This window comes from Gavia stellata, chromosome 21 (genome assembly GCF_030936135.1).
Source record: "Gavia stellata isolate bGavSte3 chromosome 21, bGavSte3.hap2, whole genome shotgun sequence".
Lineage (NCBI taxonomy): Eukaryota > Metazoa > Chordata > Aves > Gaviiformes > Gaviidae > Gavia > Gavia stellata.
This window is the reverse complement of record NC_082614.1, coordinates 12937536-12965535: the sequence shown is the minus strand read 5'-3', so window position 1 is coordinate 12965535 and position 28000 is coordinate 12937536. Positions and strand designations below refer to the sequence as shown.

At 44.1% G+C, this 28000-nt stretch overlaps 1 protein-coding gene across 3 annotated transcripts; it reads right to left on the bottom strand.

The window, feature by feature from the left end:
* Positions 1-18: 18 nt before the first annotated feature.
* RILPL1 (Rab interacting lysosomal protein like 1) lies at positions 19-26202 on the bottom strand. 3 transcript variants are annotated; one of them, XM_059827484.1, is made up of 8 exons: positions 25903-26179; positions 22078-22228; positions 15842-15960; positions 14247-14465; positions 10355-10527; positions 9727-9819; positions 5511-5598; positions 2987-3026 (listed from the first exon to the last, which is right to left on the bottom strand). In XM_059827484.1, exons 1-8 carry the CDS (start codon positions 26137-26139, stop codon positions 3021-3023), a joined length of 1086 nt encoding a protein of 361 aa, XP_059683467.1. In that variant the 5' UTR covers positions 26140-26179; the 3' UTR covers positions 2987-3020. The 3 variants fall into 3 exon arrangements, with proteins under 3 accessions (XP_059683466.1, XP_059683467.1, XP_059683468.1); XM_059827485.1 differs by lacking the exon at positions 5511-5598 and adding an exon at positions 6439-6514 and having other exon boundaries at positions 2990-3026; XM_059827483.1 differs by lacking the exon at positions 5511-5598 and having other exon boundaries at positions 19-3026; positions 25903-26202.
* Between the last annotated feature and the right edge of the window lie 1798 nt (positions 26203-28000).

The window sequence follows — 28000 nt, the reverse complement described above, 5'->3', positions numbered from 1 at the left end:
GCAGAAATACTTGTTTTTCAGAAATATTTATTAAAGTGTTAAAATGATTTACTGCCCAACCGAAAAAAAAAAAAAAACCAACCCAAAAAAACTTCAGTGATCCTGCACTTTGCAGACAGGATTGTTACACCCCTTACCTGACAACATCCTGGCCCCTTTTCTAAAAGCAGATTTTACTAGAATACTGAGAAACAATACATGACAGATCTTCAAATCTTTACATACTCTTCCCTACACGCCATCCTTTCTGATGGTACTTGGAGTGTATAAACTGGGCATTTCTAGCATGAGAATGAGGAGCAAGGTGGTTAATGCGAGCAGGTCAGGAGTAACTAATTAGATTTTTGAGGTAATGGGCTACAGAGATGAGTGTGGGAAGGTTGTACTGCTTAGTGCCGTTGTTTGAATTGGCTGCAGATTTGACCCCACAACAGTGCACTGGGCTCCGGCGTAGGGATGAGCTTTACGTGCACTAGGCCGGGAGACGTCCTTTGTAATACACCAGCTTAGGTGCCGGGGAAAAACAGTTCAGTCTGTGTATTTCTGTTATCCCAGCTCATTGCTCTCAGCTGATTGCAAAAGTGATGTGCTTGTTCAGGCCGTGCATTCGCTGCATTCTTGCATTGTTTCTGATCACTGCATCTCTTCTAAATGTGCCGAATGACTGTAAACTGTGCTAGGGAGAGACTCCACAGGCATCATTCACAATTTATTTTAACTGCCTGATATAACTGTAGTGTACTTTTTTTTTTCCTAATATGGATGTGAAATTGAGATCTTAGCAACTTAAGTATCATTAAATTAAGACACTCCCCCCCCCCCCCCCTTTAAGAATTCCTTTTCACATAAGGGAGCAAGTGCTGCTGTTCTATGGATACAGTTTTCTGTAAGCATAAAGCTTAAGATATGTTACCAAAACGTAACCAGGCAAAAGCATATCTGCCTAATACTGACCTCAGATGCTACCGTCACTATTTCACATGCAGATGTCTTTCGTATAAGGCCACATATCCCCCCCTGCCGCGAACTGCAATGACACCAGGGAGGCACGGTAAACACTTTCCCCACCTAGAACACGCAGAAGGTGCATGTTCAAAATGAAGCACAGTTAGAGTCAGGAGCAGAGCAGCGTTCAGCCCACCCCTGCAAAGAATGGTTTCCTGGCACAGTTTCACTATAGATGAGCTAAGAACCATTTGCTGCTCATACAAATTAAAGAACCCAGAGTCTTGGATCACCCTGTATTAAAAACAACTGGCCTGCACTAAACCCTCCAGCTCGCTCTCATCTAGGAGTCCTTCGAGACTTCCTCCTACATTCAGTACCTGGAGTAGTTGGCGCTTCACTCCAGCCTAAGCATTGTTTCCTGTTCTTAGTGCCACTCCTGAGAAGAGGCTCTTTATGGAGCAGATGTAGTTGCTGGGGGTCAGGTGCCAACAGCAGCTCACAGGCCCCTGCACTGAGCTACGTGCGCAGAAGTTGCCCGCGGCCTTGTCATAACTAGATGCTGCTCACCAGCAGCACTGCGCTCCAGCGCGGGCTCTCCTAGCATACAGCCAAGTTCACAGAATGACCTCAGCACCTCCCTCACAAGGAGCTACGGATGCGCTCGCCCTCTCCCGCCTGGTTAGGCGCCTTGGTGGAGTGTGTGGTGCAGCGGCAAGGGCGTGTGCTGACGCCAGACCGTACGCAGCAGTTACACTGCACGGGGCTTTAGTGTCATGGGTTTTGTAAGTACGACTGAGGTCTCACAAGCTGAAATGCAAAGCAGATGTAACTCCCACCTCCTGGCAGCTCAGCTGTGCCGGGCTTTTGCTGGTGAGTTAAGTCCCTGTAACTGCAGGCTACCCACATCAACCAACACCAGTGGAGCAGCCTGCACATACAGAATTCATCCGCTCTGCCTAAGTAGTGTTTAGTCGAGTCAGAGAAAACATTTTGAGTTGGGGTCATCTCTAAGTCAGTTAAAATAGTTGATGTCAGCTGGTTGAGGATGTCTTTCACTCTGAAGTGAGGAAGTCTTATCTAGACAGGAAAGTAGAGTGTGTCTTAATTCAAAACCTGTCTGTGGGAGAAAGACCTAATTCCTTTACAGCAGCTGTCTGCTACTCTAGGGGGAAGTCCCTGCTAAGAAGGAAAAAATTCAAGTGTTAGAATTCCTCCTCATAAGCAATTTGTTTTCCATTAATGCTGCAAAACTCATGGCAAAATGCAAGGCACGCTCACCTCATACATCCGTTTCTTCATGCTTTAGGCACTATATGCAGCAAGGGAAATGTACACTCACTATCCCTCTCCAGGCTACTCCAGTTCATAATTTTGTATCAGGTGGATTTCCAGGTGGTTACGCTGCAAAATGCAGATGCCAGCTGAACTTGACAGGACACAGCAGTGCTAAGACGTGCCATGGAGAGTGGCCAGCTGTCCTATCCCTCTTGAAAAAATTCTTACAGAAATAAAAAGCAAACATCCGATAGTGTTAACAAATAGGGTAGAATAGTCTTTGCCACTAGATATTGTACACTGCAAACAAACTTCTAGTAATGGCACAGGTCCTTTTTTTTGGTTTAAAGAAGCTTGTGTTACTGTAGTTAATGCATGAACAAGACCATAGACTTGTTATTCAGCTCAAAACAAGTCATCTAGAAGCTTCGATGTCCCAGGGTGTCAGCAACTGTTACTACAAAGCTTGGATTCTGTTTTCAGCAAACAGTCACCAAGTAAACAGCGAGGGATCCCTTCTGAAGAGTACATCTGAAACACAACCACTGAGGTGTGCAAGGCAAATAAAAGTGATGAGCTGCTGGATTTGTTTACAGAAGCTTCTTGTTACTAGACTGTTGAGATCTACTGCGGTAAACTGAACACCTCCATGTTTTAGTCACAGGTGCTGCAGGGCTTCTTGTCCTTGTTCGGTGTAGGAGTCATCTTTATTTGAATTTGACCATTCTCCAAAAGTATCCTGGAAGTGGACATTTTTCTGTGATGCCTGCATACGTTTCTTATCACGAGAGAAGAAACTAAACCTTCCGGGAAGGGAGAAGTAAGGGAGGGAAGGGAAAAGAAAGAAGATTGTTTACTGTCTTGAAAACACTTCAAACGCCCGACACGATACACAGCACAACAAAACACAGAGCAAAAAAATCTGTTTGCATCTGCAAAAATCAAGGCAGTGAAGCCTGATGGGAGTGCATGTCAAAATGTTATTAGAGATGAAGTCATTGCAATCTCAAGCGGTTTGGCTATGGAAACTTCAAATAAGCTCTAAATGCTGTTGACTCTACAAGGTGCAGGTATCATTTGAGATGTATATTCACCCTTTCCCAGCCCTCAGATGAAGCAGCGGCACAATACAGGTTAGTTTCTTGGCATAAGTAAAGTGGTATCTTTGGCATTAAATCTGTATAATTTACCATGAAGCAGAAATAGAAAATGTTTTTAAGGGTGTCAGCAGGGACATTCATAAGATAAAATAAGCCTCCACATTTTTTCCGGGTGTACAGACTTTGATAGATAGACTTGATTCCTGCAAAAATAAATGAATAAAGGCACGTACGTGCACAAGAGTTTGCAGGATGAAGGCTCTAAACAAATGCACACAAGTGTGCACGTCATTTCCTGTCACACGGCTTGGGTGCTCTAAGATAATGACGTACATGAACCAACAGCCATTTAATACAACAGCAAATTGCCAGCTGACAACAGAGCTAAAAAAATACGGTTGGAAAAATCCTTAGTACCATTTTATTTGTATTGGATGAAGTTACTTGATTAGGCAAATTCAACATTTGTCATGAGTTCAGTACAAGAGGTGTTAGTGCAGTGTTTAGGTCTGCTGAGAAATGCAAAAGTTGTGGTTCCAGCTACCAAAGGTTTGAACTGGCTGCATACCCTTTTGGTTTTCATGGGGCACTTCAGGAGGTAAATATTGTTTTGTTGCGCAGTACGAAGCATAATGCCGTTCTGTTCCAGGATGGGGATTGCTAAATGCTGCTACAGTAAGAGACTATGCAAATATAAACTCAACTTTGGCAGGTGATGGAATATTTGTCAGGGCATAAACCTGACCCTATGTCCATGCCCCACCGTCCTCAGTGTTCTTCCTCCACCCACACTCCCTCAGGTCTCCCCTCAGTACCATGATGCCAACCGTCCAAGCCGCCTTGTGCAGACCAGGGAGTTCTGCCTTCGATGTCTCTAGTCACATCAGAGGTTGTATTTGAGCGTCACATGAGGTTTAAGGCAGCCTTCCTGAAAAAATATCCTATCATACGTGCAGGTAGGCATGATGATAATTATTAAGAATATCAAGAATATTAAGAATAATTATTTCTTGACTAGAAAGTGATATAAAAAGCTACACAAGTGCAACGCCAGATAACTAATGTTGCTAGCAGGACCTGAACTTTTGCATTTCCTGGCTTCAAATGTGCAGCCTTAATAGTGAAATAAGTCTTTTGCGCTTAATTAGCCCCTACTTTTCTACCACCTTCATCACAGGAGCTCATAAATTCACACACATATGCTATGTCTTTTCAGGGCCAGATCCAATTCCAGCTGATAAAAGAAGTGTCTAGTCACTGAGGCTTTCTGCTGAGCATGTTTGGTCCTGCATGGTCAGGCTTAGTATCTTGAAGTCCACACAAAGGACTGCTGTATTTATGCAGTAAATTTCAAATGTCAAAGGTCAGTGATTTTTCACTTTACCATGAAATTAAGTAAGAGAAAAATATGTTTGTAAAATCTCTACATGAAGCAGAAGGGTTAGGCTTTTTTAACTCCTTCTGAAACAATGAAAATTGTTATTATGCCTAGAAAACTCTCATGGACGATGCCTGGAAAAAGCACGTCTGTGTGGAGGGGAAGGGAACTTAAACACCGTGTTGCTGCTGTAAACATGAAGGTCACTAAAGCAGCAGTTCTAATGCAAAGAGAGTTTGCATTAACAACTATCAGTACGCCTTCCAGGGACAGCCAAGAATAGTATGACAGAATTGATTATTGAGAGTGTATACTCTATTCCAAAATACGTAACTTGAGACAAAATATACAGAGCATAGATAGAAACACATGGAAGCAACAGCCTGTAATTAACGCTGGAAATTAATGTAGATATCAGCCATTACATTCTGTAAATCTAACCAACTGATTTGTAACAAGTCATTAGAATGACATGGATTTCTTAAAAAGAATTGGTGTGAATTGTGAATAGGCACGCTTAGTAAGCAAAATTAACAGATGCTGGTTAAAATTGCATATTGCAACAATTTTCTAAGGAGTAATGATTGGTTTAGCACGATAACATTAAGGCAAAAGGTGATAAAATGTCAATGCTTGAGGATGAGCATGGAGGACTACGATGAGTTGTGTACTGACTGGTCATTCTGATTGGCATTTTGTTCTTCTGTGATCCCACAGGCAGCCGATGAGAATGCAACCAGCAGTGCATGTTAACACAGGGTCATGCAAAAGGAAACCACGGTACCACACGTTTAAAAAAAAATTCCTACAAGGGACACAAGTCTTCTTATTGGCTGCAATGTGGGATCATCTGGAATCAATCCAGCTGCTACCATGGGCATTATGGCTGTAAAGATCCTGGTCAGAAAAGTACAGACACAGAAGAGATAAGACTGGAGCAAGGGAAAGAAAAAGCATTCCATTAAAAAGAAAAGAGGCAAACATGATACACAGGGTTACTTTGAATTATCACACAGGACATGTTACAGGGAGAGGTGGATCTGCATCACCCAAGACAGCTCTCCTCAGTGAAAAACTCTTATTTAGAAAAAGCACTCATTGAAACAGTTTAAATTGCTTTTGAATTTCTAAAAGATACCACTTTTCTCTTGTAAGGCAGCCTGCAATCCGGGTTGGATTTCATCAAGGTATTACCACCTCTAGCAATGCAGAGCAGAGTGCACATTTTTCTTCCCAGGAGACAAACAGGCACATACATAATGAAATGAACGATGAAGGTGTATGTTAAGAAATACAAAACAGGACTCTGCTGTGACTACTGGATATTTGCACAAAAAACAGGGTTAGACAGGACCAGCATTACAGTTAAAGATTTTACAAATGTTACAGTTGATAGTTTCAAGTTAAAAAACAGTATTGCAGGTGAAATCTTGAAATAACTTCCTATGCAAGCTACTTGGTTAAAGGGCCTGTGTATCTGTTCCAGAAGAACCTGCATTGTTTCACATGCAGAAAGATGCCAGCTGCAGGCAGCTAAATACTTAGGTGAAAACTTGCAACTACTCTAGCAGAAACACCTTCTCGCTGGCTAGCAGCAAGATGGTTCTTTGTAAGAGTTCAGCACTTTCACTACGCATTACACGATTCATGCAACTTAGAGGTTGAGGGAGCACGCTGGCTAGGTGCTCTATGCCCAGCCAGCCCCGCACAAACCTGCCAACACACCTTCATCCATACCTGGAACACCCTCTGTTTTTCTAAGGATTCTCCTCAGAGGTTCTCCCTTGTGCCAAATATTTTTTTGAACTGTGGACTAATGTCAATTAAAGATTAAGTTGACATCATGAGAGACATTTCACTTGTGATCAAATGCAACTCTCCCCAACACAGTCACTCTAACTGCTATTCTTAGATTAAAAATGAAAACAAACAAGCAAACGTTGTTGTATCATTAGCAGTAGCTAGGACTTCTATTTTTACACATTGTGGCATGGTCCATGAGCTGCAGAAATGAGACAGACACATCAGCTTTTGTAGACTGCAAGAATAGGAAGAAAACTTATGGCTGTTTCAGGCATTACGTCAGTGACAAACAAGCACGTATCCTTAAAGAGAAAACAAAAGGGCGTTTTCTGCTCAAAACAGAGGGAGCATTTTTAATCCTTGTACTTTTCCTCCTCAGTAAAGCCTCCTGGTTACATTATTTCATCTAAACTCTGACATGTGATGTGGTAGAGTGAAATGCAGAAATCAATCAGTCTGAGATCAGAACTCAGAGTTTTCCCCAAACGTGCAAACCCTGGGAGTAAAAAAATGTTGATTTCTGTAGCTTCTGTTTTTCTTTCTTTATGGGGATGCAGCACAGAATCACATGAGCACATCTTAGATGGCACAGGCTACGTATACACGTCTCATTCCCTGAGATACTGCGTGGTCAAGGGAAAAAGGGCACATTACACAGGCAAGAATAAAACTTCTCTCGAGAGGACAGCAACAAAGTCTCCTATTTTTGTACTTCAGCTTTTTGTTTAAATCAGGAGGAATTCTGAAGCAGAGGGAAAAGCAACCCTACTTTCATTCGTAAAAGCACCCTGTATGCAGATATCAGCATTACAAGTTTTCCTCACAGCGTTAGGTATGGAGAGTTTATGCGCTGGTGTGTTCCCCAGATAGCCATACAGCCAGGTACTGACAGCATCCCGCCTGGGAGAGGGCAGGGACTGCAGGTGGGCAGGAGGGGTGGTATAACAGGACAGAGCAGACGCTACACTTGGGTTTTTTGTTCTTCCCAGCAATGGAATTTCCTGTCTTTTTAAAGCCCATCTACAAGTATACTGTTGACAACACACACAGAGAGGAGGGAGGAAAGAAAATAAATCCACACTAGACAAATCCCATCCAGACAGGCTGCAAGAATAAGACAAACCTGAAAACTATTACCATCCTTCAGGGTACTTAAGTGGACGGTTTTATCTTCCCTTATTTAATGTGATGGCTACATGAAGAGAGAGCAGAAAGAAACCTGGGGACAGAGCATGACAGCTAAAGAAAGTAATTTCATCTTAACAGCAGGTTCAATACGTGCTTCCACTGTGTGGCAAAAGAGGACTCTTGCCTTTTCTGAAAGGGGCCAAACCAACATGATTTTATGCTTTACTGTATGCGGTTATAGTTACATGAATTTCACAAAGAATCTGAGGAACAGAAAGATTAGACAGGTGTCTGAAAATGTGCATTGATTGAATGGTCTGATGCTCAACAGGTTTCCACTGATAAATTAACTGAGAGGAAGCAAGCACTGAGATAACTTGTTGAAAACACTTATGTGCCTCCTACCATGGCTCCCTGTGTTGCTTACGCATGTATGCAGAAGGCAGAGGCAAAGCTAACACCTCGTCAGCATGTGCTCTTACAACATCTATTTACATTTTTATGCTGCCTTTGCTTCATAAATCAAGCATGGAAACTGCCATCAACACAAACTGCGTAAGCTGAAACCAGCCTCCCCCCACAATGGGATAAGCTTTAAAGAGTACTAAAATAAATTTAAAAGAAAAAAGAAGTTTTAAAGTGGAGATCTTGTGAGACAAAGTATTATTATTATCATCACAGTTGCAGAATGAAAACTTAAGTCCAAACTCAAAGTGTATTTTCTAGTAATGTGAGAGGAATGGTTCTCTCAGCAAACAAAGCAGCACAGACAGAAGCTGGAGTCTACTGAAAGTAATCAAAAGTGCCCTCCTGACTTTGTGGTGTTTTGGATCAGACCAGATCTTCCAGTGGAATTTACTCTCACAGGCCTGCTGCTATTATTAAACAAGGACTGAAGGTTATGGACATGGGGACGGAATGGAAGAGCTTTTTCTGTGGAAATTACTCTTCCAAAATCATTTATGCAGTTAACAAAGTTAAGCTTCCAGTATCACAAAAATCCAAAGGCTTGCTATAAGGTTACAAGACTTAATTTGGAATAAATAGATGTACAAGGAGGGAGTTTCAACAGACAAATGGATTGGCTAACACTGTGATTTTATAATTAAGTGATATACTAGTAAATGCACACTTCTGATAGTAAGCTTAGGTTTCAGACAGCAACATTAAATACTTCACCAGAAGAAGGTGGGGTTCTTATAGCCAAGAAAGTTGGCATCCTCTCCAGCAGCAAATTTCTTCAGCAAACAAAAGGTTTTTGTGCTGTACACATAGTGCAAGTCGGGGTCTAAAGGCTTAGGTCAACAGGGAAACGGACACAGCGAGGTCATGAGGAAACCTTGCTCTCCATGCTCAACTGCTACAGGTCTGCAGCTGGATTTACTTGCGAACAACTCTTTACACATCTTCTGAGTGTGACCTAGGGCCAGTGGTTTCTGACACTCCACCACCTTAGGGTCTGTGTGCTAAGGAACCGGGACTTTACTTGAAAAGGAGCATCGTTCCTTCAATCCTTGCACACTGAGATCTGGCACTGACTTCAGTTTCGGGCACACAGGACAGGCTGAGCGGTGCTCTGGGTAAGACCATAACTACTAGCACCTCCCTTTGAAGTATGACTACGGGGCCCAGATGGGAAAATTCTCTAGGAAGATCAGGTGTCTGTGTTTAAGAGCTCACCAGCTCATACCAGCTATAATAAAACATTGCAACACATGCTCTTTGGTTAGCCTGAACAGTGTACTTAAGAAGAAAACATTAGAACAGGAGTGGGCTTCTTGAGCACACCAGTCTGGCCCATAAACACAAGCCCATGGAGTACTGTTGGACTCCCTACTGCTGTTGGTGTGTAGGGAGCAAAAGGTACTACAGGAAATAATCTGAGACTGAAAGTTGTCCCAGATCTAGGCAAAAGTTTTGGCCAAAGCCAACTGCTGTTTCATGATATCTGTCGAGTCCTCCTTCAATGTCTCTCCCACATACATTAGGGATGTGGTTATCTTAATTTTAAAATTCTTTAAAGTCATCCTACCAATAAGAAACATTTAGTATTTGCAGACTATATCCAGTACTCTTAGAAAACATGCTACTTACAGTCGTTTGATTCCAGATTCAGGCTGAGTTGAGGGTTTTGACTGAATTATGGGTGTAGGTTGAGGGGATCTAGTTTCTTCTTCTGTTTCCTCACTTGAAAGAAAGAAAAGATAATTAATGTTCTCCTCCCAAGCTATGGAAGCACTTTAAGTTCTAAACTTCAATCTGAGGTAGTACTGTTGATGAAGAAATGCAAAAAGATCTGTTCAAAGCTCATTGACATCAATGGGAGATTTTTCTGTCAACCATGGAGCAGCACCTAGAACTGGGTCTCCTTCAATATTTTCTTCCCATTGCGACAAGGAGAGGGAGAAGAGGAATGTATTGAATAAAAGTTGTAGAATTTTCATTTTAGACCCACTCATCCTCATTTTTGAAGTTCAAAAGTATGAAATGTTTGTAATCCTGCTAAGATTCAGGATGAACCTGGGAGTTAGGGAAGGACATAGTTTTTCCCAATTTTGAGGAACCAGATTCAAACTAAAGCCGTATGCTTGCAATCTCTACTTTAAGCCTTTGCAGAAATACAAGCTTGTTGGACACTATTTAAGAGCACATTTATTGTTTCTAGACCTGCCCTATGGCTCCTCTGTGTATAGCATGCAACAGGAGAGGAGATCTAACCTACCTTTTGTAATATAAAAGCTCCTCTTGAAGTAAAAACACTTTAGATTTCAATTCATTCCTCTCATGAAGGACATCCCGGAGCTCCTGCAAGGTGAATCTTGGACGATTCGGATCTTTTAAGTCCATTGCCATCTTTTCTGACTCTGAGAGGCAGTCATCATTGTTTGGTTCTGCCTAGGAAGTGAAACGCGGGCTTTCAATTCACCATGCGAGAGCATGTCTGAGGAGTTTGAAGTATTTATCAATCTAGTTCCCAACCTCTTCCTTTCAGCACTATTAAATCCTCTTTTAAGGGAAACACAGCAATTTTAAGAGGAAAAAAATGTAGAAGGAATTTGTTTTTCATGTTAAAGACTGTCAGCAAGAACAGCTCAGTGATCTGATCACTTTGTTCTTTGCTGTGCACAGGCTGATCGATGACACACACAGGACTGGTGAGACCGTGGCAGGCCTCAGAAGGATGATCTGAACTCTATTTTACCTCTCTTCACCTGGTGTTTGGGGGAAGCATACAATCAAGGAAGACCTAAGTGTTGTGACCTACAATCAAAGCCCTGTGCTCACAGGAATCTTTCATAGAGTTACATGTTTGGGAAAACAAACAAACACCAATTGTTTCTATCAGGCCTGAGCGCAGGATCCAACCTGAGCCACCTTATAGGTGATAAGTTTTCTTGTGGAGAAGAAATTCCTGTGGAATCCAAACTGCCAGGAAGTCCACTGAAAATGTATAGTCTAATTTTTGATAAACAAGTCAGTTTAAGGGATTCATACTCTTAACAAATGGGGTAAATCAAATATCAGCCTTTTATATAAACACTGAAAAAACTCCATAGCAAAGATCATGACAGTTCCTTCCAGCTCCTCCCACACAGAGATGGTTCCTTTGGATGTAAACATATCAAGTGGAGATTTAAGTTTATATCCCGTTAATGCCTTTATTAAAAAAGCAGGATTGGTGTTAGCACCAGGATCTAGCTACGAAGTGGAAGAAAACTGCAGATGAATGCTAGATAAGGCATTTATGCACGTGTACCCACCCTTGTCTCTTCTTTTTCTCTGAAAAGAGTTCAATGGAAACTTGGAGGAATTTTATCTCCCACCCCACAGTTTCTCTGGCTCCCAAGAAGCCAGAACTTGCACTCTAGGCACACAGTTGGATTCCCAGGCCTGTGGGGCCACTTCCTGTCACCCAGGTCGACTCTAGCACTTGCACAGAACTATTTGGCTCTATCTGATTGTGGAAATGTGGTCTGTATAAACACAGCACAGAGAAGACCATCGTGCAGGCTCTCTAGTGTTGTTCCACTCAGCGGCTGCACAGAGCTGAGGACCACTTAATGAGAAATCACAAGCTTTTGGGAAGGGTACTCAGAAGCAAGATGCTGAAAAGCGGCTACAGGCCTTTAGAGGTCTGGAGGATTTCTAACAATACAAATAAATGCAGGGCACTTTGTTCCATTTGAAATGTAGCAAAGTACATTTGACATGTGATGCTTTTTGCAAAGACTGACTAGAAGCCAGCACGTGAAATCAGAGATGCCAGCAGCCAGCTCAGCCACCCGCCCTCCTAGTAGGATGCAGAGATCAGAGTCTCAGAGCTCCTGTGTAGCAGTGATGCCTCGCTGGGATACAAGCTGGAAATTTGAGGAGCTAAGTACTGAAATTCTTAAACAGAGTCCGTTTTTTCTAAGCCTGACCCTACCCTCTTTTAAGCTCATGTGTTTATGAAACAGTTTTGCTATCTTTGATACATGATTTCAGGTTAAACTTGGCTGGGCTAAGATTGGTGCAATATCAATTTCTACAGCAGGGATTGCAGTCCTTGTCCTGCAAAGACAAAGCAGCAGAGCCATGTTCAGTTGTCCATTTGTTTGATTCACCCCATTCATCCAAATGCATTTCTTTACACAGACTACAATAAATAAAGATTGATGCAACCTTACAAGAGGTTCAAAGGAAATTACCCAAACACTTCTCCTCTTCTTCACCCCCTAGATTAGGGTCTGAGCTGATGCCTCTTCTTTTGCTTGTATATTTGCTCCACACCTTTGCCCAAATAAGCTATTTTTGCTAGATTTTGCTCAAATCAGCGAAGACTGAGCAGCCTGTAATCAATGCAAATGTACTTGACTGAATCCAACAAGCAATGCCCATTCTAGAGCATGCAGCTATTCTAGCATTCTGCTTGCTACTGCAATTCCTAACCATCGTCCTGGCAAAGAGAGCGGGGAACGGCTCTAATTAGAAGAGGCACCACTGTCATGGAACTGATGAGTTAGAGAGAGGTAAAGAATGCATCCTTTCTCTCCAGAGACTGAAGACACTTTCACTCCTGCTGGCTCCAGGCCTGGGCTCCACAGCCCCGTTTACAAAGCTGGGTGTCCTGGCTGAATTAAGAGCAATGAAATCATCCTTTTCATTATTAATACAGCCCAATTCAGCAGTGATGTGTTAACACAACACTGTCTGTTACATTCCAGGGGGGACCAGGGTACCCCATGTATATTCCTGCCTACTACAAGTGAACTGGATGTTTCACTCTCTGCTGCAGTCTATCAGGCATTTACAATGCCGCTTGGTACTGGAGCTCTTACCATCGCATCCAGCCAAACAGCTCTATACGATAGCGCTCCTCTAAGTTCTTTCATATCATGATACCCCTTATCCTACTTTGTACTCTTCTACGAGCAGCATTAGGAAAGGGAAATACAGCACATTTACTTTAGTAAGACAGAAGTAGTGTCATATGCACAAAGAAAAATAACAGGAGCCACAAAGAGGACTAAGGGATGCAACAGGTCAGAGATGCATCTTTTTCTCAGGAAGCTCCCCTCAAGTTTGCGTTCCTGCTGCTCTCATCTCAGCACCAACTCAATTTGCAGATTGTCACTTTGCCTGTTCCTGCAAGTACTTGAGTATGCAAGCAGTAACATTTGCTTTTCATGAACATCTGCACTAGTAACACTTCACCGCACAATAGGAAGCAAAAGCAGAAATAGGGCCAAAGTTGGTTTCTCTAAAAGGTGCCTTCAAATATTTATATGTTGATTTGGTAGCAATAGACCAGCTTAGTCCTGACAGATCAAAAGTGCCATAAGCACTGCGAGGACCAAGTGTGCTGAGCTCTGCGTTGCCTCTGGGACCACTTCTGACACAAATTCTTTTCTACTGTGGTTCACATGCCACCACTGTCATAGTGCATTGCACCTTTGGGACCCATTAGGGCTTGCATATTTGCATACTTGGCAAAGCTTAAGCTACTTGTCAGCTGTTTATCTCTTGGAAAACCCAGACTGTTTATGGGATCAGTTTGTTCTTCTTTGGGGGAAGGGGTTGATGTGTACAAACAAAATGAAGCCAAACATACTAATACAGCAGTACCAAAACACTATCTGCCTCCAATACAAACTAACAGCTGATACTCCAGAGATTTTGGATTGCTTCATGATGTTTTTAATAGAACACTCTCTTTTGAAGCAATGATCTGTTCTGATACCTGGCGAATTCTGCAGCCTAATGCATGACCCAAAGGTTACACTCCCTAGGATGTACGATGGGTAGCCAAGACTAAGGGGAGAGCTGATCTCTAATGCAGACATCCCAGTGCTAACCCGTGCTGCCACTCTGTCTCCTGTGTAACCAGTTCCCTCCTTTAGGAAGGAGAGGTCTGTTCCACTGGGTCATCACCCACCCTAACGGGGCCTTTCCTGTCACAGTGCAATGAGAGACGTTGCTCTCTGTATGTCAGTCCAGAACACAAGACACCGTCATCAAGTCCCACCATTGCCTCTGATGTGTGTCAATAACATTTATCCAAAGAAAAGGTACTTGGTATGAAGTCCGAAGCTTTTTAAAAGGCTGTTTAAAAAGTGATTTAAAGTGCCTCTTACCTTTACTTCCTCCCCATTTTGGCTGTCCTCCCCCTGCAGTTTTTCTCTCAGTTTCCCCAGCTCTGCTCGCAGGTTGCCCATCTCCTGCTCCTTGGTTTGCAGATATGCTTCTAACTCCACCTTCTGCTCAATCAGCGCCTTCCCCTGAGCCTCAACAACGGTGATCCGGTGCCGCAAGTCATGGTTAATTTTCATTAACCTGTTCTGTTGCTGCTGAAGCTGCAAAACATTGATGCAATAGGTCAGCATCCATTCAGCTGTCAGCCACGATGGCCTAGTCCCAAACATTATGTTAAAGTAATGGCTTCCTGCTGAATGTAATCTGGAAAATTCCCCCCCTTCCTCCTCACCCCCCAGATTAGTTTTTTTTAATATCCAATTATCTACTACATATTATCTATTTGGCGACTACAGTTGCAGTCACCAAAACTTAATTGGTTTCCAGAGTAAAGAGGCATTTTTTTTCCCCTAGCACAGGGAATTCTCCAGCTAAAAGCAAATCCACCACTTCTGATACTATGTTTCAAAAAAGCAAGGTTCAAGGACAGTGTGGTTTATGGGATTCTGAATCAAATCTTAACCCAGAGTAGAAGAGAGAAAGACAGGACAGAGGAATCCTTAGTATTCAATTTATACTACAAGTACTTTGCTTTGAGCTCTTAGGCACTCTCATAGGGCAGGATGGGATCTGCTGGGCATTATATGGACAGCACCAATTTGAAAGGCCACAGCACCTGCCAGAGGCACGTGGGTAGAGCAGAGATAGTCTATGTCTGGCCCTCGCTAGGACCAGAAAAGTCCCACGGCCTAAGAAGATGAGGCAGCGTGAGGGTGGGAAGCAAAATATGGGTAAGGAGGTCACTCCTCCTGACACAGAAAGAACCAAGACATCATGTGATTCCTAAAGACACAGTGAAGTCTGTGATTCATCTAAGACTAAACCTGGATCTCTTGTGCTGTGGTCCCCAGGGCCACCCATCCTCTCAGCGACCTTCTGTTCACTGCTGGCAGAAGTGAGTGACCTGGGCTGGGCTCAGGCCCCTTCCCCCTACGCCCTTCCTGTGCAAAGAGGTAATCCACATTGCATCCCCGGTGTGGGCGTGTGTCTGTGGAGTCCCTGCTACCAAACTGTGCAGAGAGTATATGTAAAATATACAGTGGCCCTCTCACCCACAGCAGGGATCTCTGGATGGGGTGAGGCATGGGGGTGCTGAGGAAGTTTGCCCTGCCAAAGCAGAGAGAGATTCAAGAAGCCAGAGAAAGTTACCTGTCCTGTTCCCGTGAAAGGGGAGAGGTATCAGGTCTTTAAGGAAACAAACAAAACAACCTGTCCTTCCCCCATCTTCCTCCCTTGTTACACTGGTTTCCAGTCATGTTCCAAGTGTGCCTGGTCCTCCGAATGCTGCAGAGGGTGTGTGTCTGCACTGAAGACTGCCTAATCATTTTGGACACTCCAGCAGGTATGCTGGACACTTCAATTACTGGACTAATAATCTGGCACTGCTTACAAATTCTACATTAACTTAAAACTTGAAACCAGGCTATGGAAATATGGGTGAGAAAGAAGACAAATAGGAAGACTAAGAGCCACTTACAGCCTCTACATCCTCATTTTTAAGTCCAAGTTCCCGGTCCTTTGCTCTGATTTCATCCCGCTGTTTATCTACCACTTCCTTCAGCTTTTTCATGACTTGCCGTTCTCTCTCTGACATTCCTGGTTAAAAAAAGAACACAGAAAACAAAATAAGGACAATTAGGAGCTGCTGAGACTGAGAACAATAACAGTGAGAAATATTTAGGTAAAGACTCTGGTAGTTGCCTGCTGGTAGAATTACAGAGAAGCTGCTGGAAGATGCTTTAAGGGTTACTTCAAGGGTAACAGAGAAAATAGATGACACAATCCACTCCATAAAGCCACTGCACAGAAACTTCTGAAAAAAGGAACTGACAGTCCTCGGAAACATTTATAACAGTGGAGTGACACTGCTACATCTTGCTGCCTCAGTAGTTTTACATCATTGTTCACACTATGCCCCAGGAAGCTTGGTCATCTGTGTGATATTTTGTAGAATCAGGTGGCCAAGACCCTGTGAAAACTGTAAAAAAGACGGTCTGGATCCTCAGCAAGATCTAAACAACGTGTCACTATTGTGGATTGCATACAGATCCAAACCAGCTGAGGTGCACTGGACTAGAATGATTTTTTTGTTGAAATGCAGTTTTGTGTTGGATGAAAGGGAGATGACGCAGGACCTTCAGAGGGTACCCCCACCCTGAATCAAGAACAGAAATTTAGTCTGAATTATGGTGACATATTCTCCCTTCACGTTTTGCAACGCTTTCCCTATCCTATTGTGTGATAATTCAAATTTAGAACAACTGTAGTCCAGAGAAAAATACTATATACCATTTCACTTGTGAAAGACGTTTGGAACATTGCCAGAAATCCAACATTGATCCTGTTTGAAAATAAATAAAGGATTAGATTAACCTGAAATCTGACCAACAAATCATCAGGAAATGTCATAAATCACAAACCAGGAAGCATTCTTCCGTTATCTGCCATTACGGATATAATCGGGAACTGGCACTACAGTGATGGGCTCTTCAGAGTAAACACAGACCAGATGCTTTAACTCGGTGAGATGATAAATCTACTACACTAACTTTTCCTGATAACTGCACAGAGACACGCAGTTTGATGGTCCTAAACTATAACATAAAATCATGCTACAGAACATCCCATAGCATGGCTTGAAGATGAAAGGCTGTGACCAGGGCAGCGTGTGGCTGCCCTAGCCAAAGTCAAGTCCAAGCAGGAGCTCAAATCCAGGGTCTACTGCTGTCTTGTTATATTACCTTTGGCAAAGTACTTAGTTACTTGGGTCCTCAGCTTCCTCCATCTAGAAACTGCAAGTGGTGATAATTCACTCACCCCTCTGGGATGGCTGGAAAGCCACTTCCTTTTTAATATATTAAAGCAGTTCCCACATCCCACTTCAGAAATATGCTGTATACACATCAAATGTATTCAACCAGTCAAGTCTCTACTTTCTAACATCAGCTCAGACTTTCTGGTTATGTTCTTCCCTCATCAGAGAAATACAAAGCTGCTCCCATAAGAGAATGTAGGCTGCATGTCTTTTGGAACTCCAGCTTATAGATCATCTACAGTTTGAACTGATGGATAATACAGTAGAGCAAGACAAACCTGACAGAGAGAGAGACAGAGAAAGGGAGTAATTCTTTGGCGGATGTGCACTCCTGCAGCAGCTGTGGGTTCCCATGCAGGCATAAAAAGCGTACCACTGCAAACAGGGGGAACAGCAGCTCCAATCCCTCATTGCTAAAGGACCAAAGCTATGGTACAGCAGAGAACAGGTAACCGCTCTGCTGGGAAAAGGACTGGTGATCATGGCTGGCTGGGAATTTGGTTCAGAGGATGTTCCTGTCAAACCCCAGAAAACATCTGAGAGTGACATGGTGTTCACATTCCAGTATTACATTCTCATCTTTTTAAATTATGTGGTAAGTCTGCCTGCTCTGCTTCTGGACCCTGGTCCTTATCATCTCTCTGCTCTAGGTTCTAGTTCTTTGCAGGATAATTTTAATTCTTCACTATGATAACAGCTCATACCCACCAGGGAGGACAAGTAGATACTGACACACACTGCTACTTACTCTTCTGAAAGATCCACACTCTCCTATCAGAACACATGTCTGATGATACACTACTGTATCCACAAACCCCACTACAGGTTCCTGGATCCACCCTCTGCAGCCAGTCTCAGGGCTGGGGCCTAAAACATCAGCTGTATTTAAAAAGAAAAAAAATCCCAAATTTTGCCTTGAAGTACAGAGGGACTGCAGTGAAACTTTAGACTGGTGGCTTCACCCCAGCAGGAGCTAGGAATAGTGAGTGCAGCTATATTCATTAGTACTTGTGAGATGCTTTCAGATCTCTAGATAGCAGATGCTATTTAAAGAATAAAGTACCATTTCAGTGCTGACTGCTTTTCCTCCTGTCGTGCCCATTTTTCTCCCTAACATTTGGCAAGCATAAAAGACTTCAATTGTGTGCACAGATCACTACACTATCCTTTTTATTTCAGGAGGAAGGGAAAGGAAAGGTGGGAAGTGTTTGTGAAACAGTCACATCTTCTTCCACTTCCTCAGGCACTGGGGAAGAGGAGAGGGACATCACTAAGTGCCCTAAATGTAAAGTAATTATCTCTAAATGATTCAAAGTCTAATATCTGCAAGATCTTAAACGGCACACCCAGCTGGCTTCCCTAGGCACATCCTATGAGCAACTTCCTGTGATCTGCTGTGATCATAGCATTGTTCGAGCAAGATAAAGGAAAGCAGCTGGAAAAAAAAGGAAAAGAAATAGAGAAAAAAAAAACAAACATAACTTCCTTTAGGTTTGTTTAGGGACCTGTTTACTATTGTGTTTATACAACATCTATCACAACAGGACAAAGTACCAGTCAGGGCCTGTGGCACTATCCCACTACCTAAATATTCAGAACAGAAGTTTGCCTCCACTTTTGAAAGGGAATTGTAGGTTCCTCAGCAGCCTAGCACAAGAGGTTCACACAACTGTTCACATCCTGCTGCTTGTCTATAATACCACAGCCAGCCTGAGACAGCAGCTCCCCTTGCTGCAGTTAAACAGCAGCCTGCTTGTCCTGTTTGACACACGTTGGATCAAGTTTGCTTGTGGCGTTTTACTAGGATATTCCAATCAGTCAGCACCATCAAGTAGTGCTCAGTTTGAGCTTGGGAGGAGTAGCATTAATGGATGTTGAACACTCATCTTTAATCCCTCCTGTGTATTTTGTATTCTGCCACACGTCCTTTCACATGAACCCTGCTCTGCTCTGACTCTCAGCAGATGCCCTCTGTGCAGAACCCTCCTGTTTAAGGATTGCCTCTGCCTCTCTCATAAACACCTTAATTATGCTGAAGTGAGGCTCTGTGAACTCTGATATGACTATTAATTGGCAAGGATTGAATCTCAGTGTCTTGCACACCCAAATCACTGGCCTCTGTTGCCTGTGCTAAAAATAACTCCTTTAACTGTCTGGTGAGTAAGCAGCAAGCTGTTAATCCCAGGGGCTAGCCGCTAAGGGGAGACATGATCACAATACTAAATCGTGCTGAGATATGAAGACTGGAGTCTGGTCACAGTTAGTCCAGCTAACAAAGTATTTAGCTTGAAAACCTGCCTCTATAGGCTCTATATGTATCAGATCAAATGATGGAGACTGAAAAAAAGCAGCATGACTGCTTTTTGAGACTATGGAAACAAGTCAGTTGAGACAAATCTATCCCCATTCGTGGGGTTGCTATAAATTAATGTGATTTGACTTAAACTGATGATTTTGGCCAAAGAGTATCAGTGATCCCAGAATCTGATCTCTGGCATGGGTTTATGGGTTTTGTTTGTGTTATCATACTTGGGTAGACACAGTAAAAATAACATGAAAAGCATGCCTGGCATTTGCTTGGCTAGCTGAATGTGAAGAGTACGGCTATATTTAAATAGAAGCACATGAGCTGCAGTGAGCTAGATACACACTGGAAGAAAAAAAAAAAGAAAAAAAAAGAAGAGAAAACAAAGGGGAAGTTGGTTCTTTATAACAAGATGTCATAGTCCTCATGGTCCATGACTGATCACTTCCATTCTGAAATTTTGCATGGAGTTTGTAAGGCTGATGTTGAGCTACTTCTTTGATATTAATTGACCCCTAAATTGAAAATGTTCCATTTGTTTTAAAAAAGTGGTGATCTTGAGAGGTTTAACAATTTTACTTTTTGACAATTTCATTATACTCCTCCCCAGGGCAAGTGAGCAGTACTCGGCCTCTGGAAGGAAGCAAGTGCAACTTCTGCAGGGTTGGACAGAGTTTCATCTACCTACAGCAAGCCTCCATTTAATCCCAAACTCCAGTGTCTGGAAAAGGATATCCCTTTGTTCCTAATGCTTTATTAGAGAGCTGCAATGGCTCAGCTGTGCGGTCTGGTTTTCAGATTGGCTATGGACGTCATCTATCTGGACTTCTGTAAGACCTCTGACATGGTCCCTCACAACACCCTTCTCTCCAAATTGGAGACAGATGGATTTGATGGGTAGACTGTTCAGTGGATGAGGAATTGGTTGGATGGTCAAATCCAGAGAGTAGTAATCAGTGGCTCAATGTCCAGATGGAGATCGGTGAAAAGTGGTGTCCCTCAGGGGTCTGTATTGGGACCAGTACTGTTTAATATCTTCATCAGTGACATAGACAGTAGGATCGAGTGCACCCTCATCAAGCTTGCAGATGACACCAAGCCGAGTGGTGCGGTTGACACGCCTGGGGGACGGGATGCCATCCAAAGAGACCTGGACAAGCTCAATAAGTGGGCCCATGTGAACTGCATGAGGTTCAACAAGGCCAAGAGCAAGGTCCTGCACCTTGGCTGGGGCAACCCCTGGTATCAATACAGCCTGGGGCATGAAGGGATTGAGAGCAGCCCTGCGGAGAAGGACTTGGGGGTACTGGTAGATGAAAAGCTGGACATGAGCTGGCAACATGCACTCACAGCCCAGAAGGCCAACCGTACCCTGGGCTGCATCAAAAGAAGAGTGACCAGCAGGTCGAGGGAGGTGATTCTGCCCCTCTACTCTGCCCTGGTGAGACCCCACCTGGAGTACTGCATCCAGCTCTGGAGTCCTCAGCACAGGAAAGACATGGACCTGTTGGAGCAGGTTCAGAGGAGGCCACCAAAATGATCAGAGGGATGGAACACCTCTCCTGAGGAAAGGCTGAGAGAGTTGGAGTTGTTCAACCTGGAGAAGGCTCTGGGGAGACCTTATTGCAGCCTTTCAATATTTAAAAGGGGCTTATAAGAAAGATGGGGACAAACTTTCTAGCTCGGCCTGTTGCAATAGGACAAGGGGTAATGGTTTTAAACTAAAAAGAAAGTAGATTTAGACTGAAGGTAATTTTTTTTTTTTTTTTTTTTTTAAACAATGAGGGTGGTGAAACACCGGCACAGGTTGCCCAGAGAGGTGGTAGATGGCTCCACCCCTGGAAACATTCAAGGCCAGGTTGGACGGGGCTCTGAGCAACCTGATCTAGTTGAAGGTGTCCCTGCTCATGGCAGGGGGTTGGAACTAGATGACCTTTAGAGGTCCCTCCAACCCAAACTATTCTATGATTATAAATCTCTTCACTTACTCTAAATTGGCTGTAAGTCCCAAACGAGTAAGGGAACTCTAAAGGCAGGTAAACCAAGTAAAATCAGTGTCTATTCTAGGAGAATATCACAGTATTCTCCTAGAATATCTCCACGTGGTGGACTGATATAATTCAGACAAAGAAATCTTGATTTGCTGCTTTACAGTTATCCTGAGTAGATCAACAGTTGCACTTATTTTTGTGCATAATGGTGTGAAATAAACATTGCTGAATGGATTATTCTGTTTGTATTAGTAAACATAAGGAGGGCTTAAGAATGTTTTTTGCAAAATGCAAACTAAAAAGAAAAAAAAGTGACAGACCAAAAAATGAAGCTAGACTTTACTTTCAGAGATGCTTCTCAGCCAAACAAAAAGTTATTCAAGCTTTGCTTTCCCTCCTACCCCCACCTCTTACCATGTTTTCAGTGTCATCATGTATTCAGAGATTTTCTATTCAGGTGAAAAGAAAAAAACCCCAAACTCCCAAAACCCAGACCTGCATTAATCTATAGGAAAAAAGCCAGAATATCCAGTCAAAATATTTTGATGAAGTATTGCTTTTTATAACAAAAGCAAGTACTGAATTTGAAGTATCAAACTTGCCTTCATGCTTCTGAAATTCCTCTTCTGTGAAATTAATGTCTTTGTGAGACAAGTTTGTCATCAGCTGTTTATTCTCCTCCTGCAGCTGTGCAATTTGGGTAAGAAGGTCCTGTGCTTCCCCTCTCCAGACATCCTCCACCAGTTCTAATTCCTAAAGGGTAGACCGGGACAACACATTTACATTTTTAAACATGTTAAGAGTCTTTGACTGGACTATTTACAGATCAAACTAGTAACAAACCTACTATGATTCTTATAGAAAACAATTAAATGAGACTACTTTGAATTTCTTAGAAGACATCGACTTTTCTAATGCCAGCATCAAAAAACCAACTATCGAAGTCTCCTTTTGCTATATGCTGAAAGACATGAGGAGATAATTCCTGATGCAAACATTTTTGACATGCAAGTTAACTAAAGGATGGCTCCTTATGCCCCATTTTGCTGTGAGGACCAGATTAAGGAGACTGCTGTGTCAGGCAAGATAACCAAACATGAGCAAGAATTACCTCCTGCATCCCAGGAAGCAGCCGCAAAGGCTTTTATCAATGCCCCAGAAACATCACACTGCGTGAGCCGGGGGAGTCAGTGTTAGGCATGCTCATGTGAAAGAATAGCATCTCTAGTCTAAACTTCTGTTACAAAACACAAGTGTAATATCATGAGTGCATGATACAGCGCAGCAAACCCAGAGCTCCTAGTCCACATAGTAAACACAAGACAAAACTGTGCTGCTTCTTATGTAAATTGTTCTACATGGAATGTCTTGAGTGGCATCTATGTTAGTGGCAGTGAGACCAGTCAAAACAGCAACTCACATTTGTCAGGACACTGTGTGTCAAGAGCAGCTGTCACCAATCCCCGTAAAGGTCAAATTAGGACAAAAAGTATAAGTCCTCAAGGAAAAACAGTTGTATTTAGAGCTTTACTTGTTCCAAAAGCCTTTGCCATAAATCATACTTCTGCAGTGGGGGGCATTCTCTGCTCCCTTTTCATGTATGTCCTTCAAACAAAAAAAGCTTCATGCAAATCACTGGAGCCAGGCTGAGTCACTTGCTGACTTTTACATTCATCCAGCACGCCCCTTTCCTACCTAACAACAAAACACATTCAGACAACAACCCCGTCAAGCACAGCTCTAGGCTAAAATAAGCTCTGATGAGAGATTAAAGGATAGCTTTCTGTTTTGAATGTATGCTCTGATAATGGGAAATCATGTTCCAATTGACTTTTGGGTCCAAATGCCATTTTATTCCAGCATTTATTACTGCATTGCTGTCATTTTATAACGCTTGCTAAAAGTTTTGCAGAAAACACTATATGACAAATAGATTATAAGTAACATATAGGTGTTGTAAGCTATTCAGACTTAATCATTAAGAAGTAAAGAAAATTTCACAAATCACCTCTATTTTACTTGAAACTCTCTATCTTGAGAGAAAAGCAAATCTGTAATGAAACTTTATATTGCCAAATACCTAGGCTATTTACAGTGATGCTGCATATTATAACTCTGCAGCTTAAATAACGCACTGACCTAGTTTAGGCAAAATAATAAAACAGCACCTTCATCAGTTATAAGCATACTGATAAAAACGAAATAGAACACATACAAAACCCCAGACTATTTAAACTTATATCATTTATGTGTGGCCACACTGTAAGCACACAACTATATTAAGGTTTGCCTAGGCAAACTTTGTTATTTATTGCTATTGAAGAGCCCAATGAATTGGAGCAGAAATTAACTTCCAAACCCTCATTAGCAGAATTATCAGACAGAGAAGGCAGATCTATGGGCCAGCAGGTGCCAGCCAGCTCAGGAAACTCCAGGCAGTGCTAAGCCAGGTTTATAGGCAAAACAGGTTCACTTAAAGATTTTAAGTGCTAAAATCTCATAAACTGATGCTTGCAAGGACCACTAAAAGCTTGTCTGGATTGGTTTCTTGGAGACTTTTAGGTCACCACTATTTCTCAGTCTCTGGCTTTTTCTGCTTACCAGTACCTGTCCTGTGAAAGGGTTAGTCTTCAAACCCTCACACTGGAACACAGATGGATGTGACGCTACTGTTCTATAGGGACTCGGTGCACTGGGAATCAACTCCAATAAAAAAATACGTATGCATCATGTATTTTTGTTTTTCCTGTTAAAATATATTTCCACCAAAGTTTCATCTGGATTGTCTGAACACTCTGTGAGCCATTTCGTGACTATTAGAGAAGCTGGCAGAGTAGAGATGATTAACTGGTGGGGGATCGGTTGCCATCTGGCAAGTACAGTGTTATGCAGTTGACAGGTTTAGGAAACTTTTTAACACATATATGAACTTCAGAAGCATCTACACAGAACCTCAACTTGTACAATGATACTGGGTGTTGCTAACCGGGCCCAGTTCAGTATCCACTTCACCTTGAAGCATTTTGCAAATATCTGAGATAAAGCATTACTGTTGACTGGCAATACAGTGGTCTCTGTGCAATCAATGGGGAGAAGTGACTTATGGCAGTTCTTCCCAGAGGTGACATGCCCTCAGAAAACCTTCTGGCCAGCTAGGGCTCAGGAGGAGCTAATTCAATTCTAGCAGAGGGCCCAGACACAGTATAGGACCAGCACAACAGACCACCCACTTGTCTCAAAGTTAGATCTGTTAGAAAGGCACAGGCTTGGTACATGTACTTGTATCTATTCTCTAGACCTTCTCACTTCATGCTCTGGAGGCTTACCAGGGCTTTATACATTAAAGACCTTCTAACATCTTTTTCAGAGACACTGCCTGGAGACTTCCTCTGCAAACTGTTGCAGGTATTATCCTGGATCTTTTATATGCTAAGCGAAAGTCCCGTAGCCGACTCTTTTTAAAACATAAAACTTGAAATTATTTAAGTTAAAGCCAACTCTTGAAGTTTGAGGTCTCTCTTCCAGAAATTCCCTGTCTCCTTTCTATTCTGAATCTGTGTGTCCAAGCAGGAATGGCATGAGACAGCAGTGATGACTTAACACAGACACTTACTAGAAGAACCATTTCTTTAAATCAGTTATCTGGATGGTTTAAAGATTAGATCTGCCACTTTCACTGCAGTAAGCCGAGCAGCTCATGCTGTCCTGCCACATGAGGGTAACAGGATATGGCAAATGATCTCTACCTTGGGCTTTCATGCGAGTGGGGTCAGGGAACACTATGACCACCCCAGATCAAGCCAAGAGACAACATCTGACTATCAGAGGATGGAGCAGGAATCTGGGAGAGTGCTCTTCCCTACTCTTCAGCTCTAACACTGCCCTGAAATCACTTAGTCCTCCATCTCTCTCCTATGACTTGCCTACCCAATGAGTGTGCCAGGAAGACTAGGCTGCTAAATCATTCACAGCTCTGCAGAGGAGAGTGTATTATTGCCAGTGACCTTTCCAGGCCTAGCAGGAAGCAGCACATCAGGAGAGGGGATGGAGTAAGAGTCCTAATCGGGGAGACACAAGGGGAAGGAAACGCAGCGACTGCTGAAGGGGTGGAGAAAGGGAAGGAGGAAGGAAACTTCCAGGAGGGAAGGAAAAAAAACCAACAACACACCCAAATCCTCAGCGACGCTAAGGCAGCATCCGCGCAGAGCCTATGAGCCTGCCCCGGCCGTACCCACACGCGTGCCCCGCCCGCTCCCCGCCGGCTCCGCGGCATCCCGGCCCGCACCCCAGCCTCCCTCTTTGTTTTCCCCAGCCGCTGCGGGGGGGGAAACGGCGGCGGAGGGGCCGGGGCCCAGCTCTCCCCGAGGCCGGCTGCGGCAGGCGCGGGCAGCCCTGCCCCGCCGCGTCCCCCCGGCCCTCGCCCGCACCTTCTGGTGCTTCCGCTCCTTCTCGATGCGGTCCATCCTCTCCAGGCGCAGGCGGTCGAGCTCCAGGCGCAGTTCCTCCATCTCGGGGTTTATGTGGTTGCGGCTCACCAGCACCTCCAGGATCTCCAGCACCCGCACCACCTTGGGCATGAGGCGGGCGATGGCCTCGCAGCCGTGCTGGTCGATCACCCGCTCAAACTCCTGCCCTACGGCCGAGGCGATATCGTAGACATCCATGACCGTCAGCTCCGCCGCGTTCTTCTCCAGGGCGGGCGGCACCCCGCCGCCGCCGCCGTCCATGGCTCGCCCGGCCCCGCGGCACCCTCATAGGCGGCGGCCGGGCGCTCTCCTGGCGGGGCACCTCCTCCGGCAGCCGACCCCTCCTCGCCCGGCGCCCCCTCGCACCGGCCGCGGCCCCACGCAACTGCCCCGAACTCCGGCCGGCTCGGCGGGGGGGGTGTTTAAACTTGGCCGGGCGGCGTGAGGGGAGCGGCGGCGGGAGGGCGGGCGCGGCCTCCCCGCCACCACCCCCCGCCTTCGCCCCGCCGCTCGGGGCCAATGGCAGGCGCCGGGCGGGCGGAGGGGGGCCCCCGCGCATGCCCGCGGCCCCGGCGCCTCGCCGGGCTGCGGGCGGCGCGGCCCCGGCCTCGCCGGTGCCCGGGGCGGTGTCTGGCGGGAGGAGTCGGGGTGGAAGCCGCGGCTCTGCGGGTCTTCCCGTGTGCTTTCCCTGCGCTGGGGGAGAGGAGCCTCACCAAAGGCGGGTGCTCTTCGCTTGCTGCGTGCGCCGAGGTGCTTCAGCAGCGGGATTACTCGTGGTATCAACCTCTTCTGCCCGAGGCTTCGTCGTCCGGGGATGATAGCCACATGTTTGAGGGATCAGAAGTCACACCCACGCGTGTCGAGGATTCGCGATCCCACGTTGATGGAACCCAGCACCGAAGCGGGTTCGTGGCAGCGGCAGGGCCACACCGTTGTGTCTGTGGCACCGCGGTGCCCGGGAGCGAGGGCAGCGTCCCTGTTCAAAGCTGGCTTGTACGGTACCCCGACAGAAGGGGGAAAGATGATGCCCTGCTCCAAAAGAGGACGAAGGCTAACAGATGGCTGCAGGCAAACGTAACGGGGTGAACAAGTCATTCTGCAGATGGCAAGGGTCTCACACAGCGGCTCACATGTCGTTAGGGTTTTTAGGCCCTCACTCTGCAAGAGCAGAGTAAGTGAGTCTTTATGCCTGGACACGTTCAGAGTGTCAATGGAGATTCTGTACGTACAAGTAGTTTGCTGACACAGATCCACTTACAGAGGAATTTAAACCAAAACATATTTTTCTGCTTAAGTTTTTCAGTATTTTTGCCTTCAGGCATGACTGTGCACTTTTAAATGTTCTTATCCTCACGGTGTTCCGTAAGAGGTGCTCCAGATGAGTCTTTAGAGATAAATTAAGCATGCCCTGAAATAATTTTAGGTCTCAATCCTGCCACTTGCTGTATGCACTGTAGGAATAATGCATTATATTTTGAACAAGATACCATGAATAATGTCAAACACTTTAACTAGTCAGGAGAAATAAAACTGGAGTTGCAAAAGCCAAGCTTGGAATGAGCACTATGTGCTGCATGTTGTGCGTACAGCATTAATTCTCTATTTTTGGCAGATGCTAAACACCAATGCAAGTGAATGGGAGGTATGATTGACGTGAAATGCAACACTGTGACGCTCAGACAAACTTTTTCATGCAATACTGTTAATATGTCACTCTGTCACAAGTTACAAAATTTCTGTCTTCCTCAAGCGCTCATCTTCATTGAGCTGGGCAGCCAGGAGGATAACAAAACAGACTCCAAACATCTGAGTTTGACATTCAATTGCCTAACTTCTAATAATAATCAATGACATCCTGTGAAAACATATCTACATGTCATTAATGAAATTTATTGCCAAAATTGAACACCGCAGGATATTGCACAAAGTTCCAGAGAGAGCATGAGGATGAATAATGGCGTAGTCATCCTTTCCTGGCAAAGAGCACTTAAGAAAGCATGAAAGGGGCAGCAGTATGAGCAGAACATTTGGAGAAGAAACACTCTGGTGTACCTCGGGG

What these genes read in the sequence shown, in the direction of transcription:
- RILPL1 (XM_059827483.1), bottom strand. Translation starts at nt 26,202, where the DNA reads ATGGACGGCGGCGGCGGCGGGGTGCCGCCCGCCCTGGAGAAGAACGCG. An exon ending in AAAATGAGGATGTAGAGGCT is followed by an intron (nt 14,466 to 15,841) that starts GTAAGTGGCTCT and finishes AATGTTTTGCAG; the next exon opens with CTTCAGCAGCAACAGAACAG. An exon ending in AAAATGGGGAGGAAGTAAAG is followed by an intron (nt 10,528 to 14,246) that starts GTAAGAGGCACT and finishes TTCACTTCCTAG; the next exon opens with GCAGAACCAAACAATGATGA.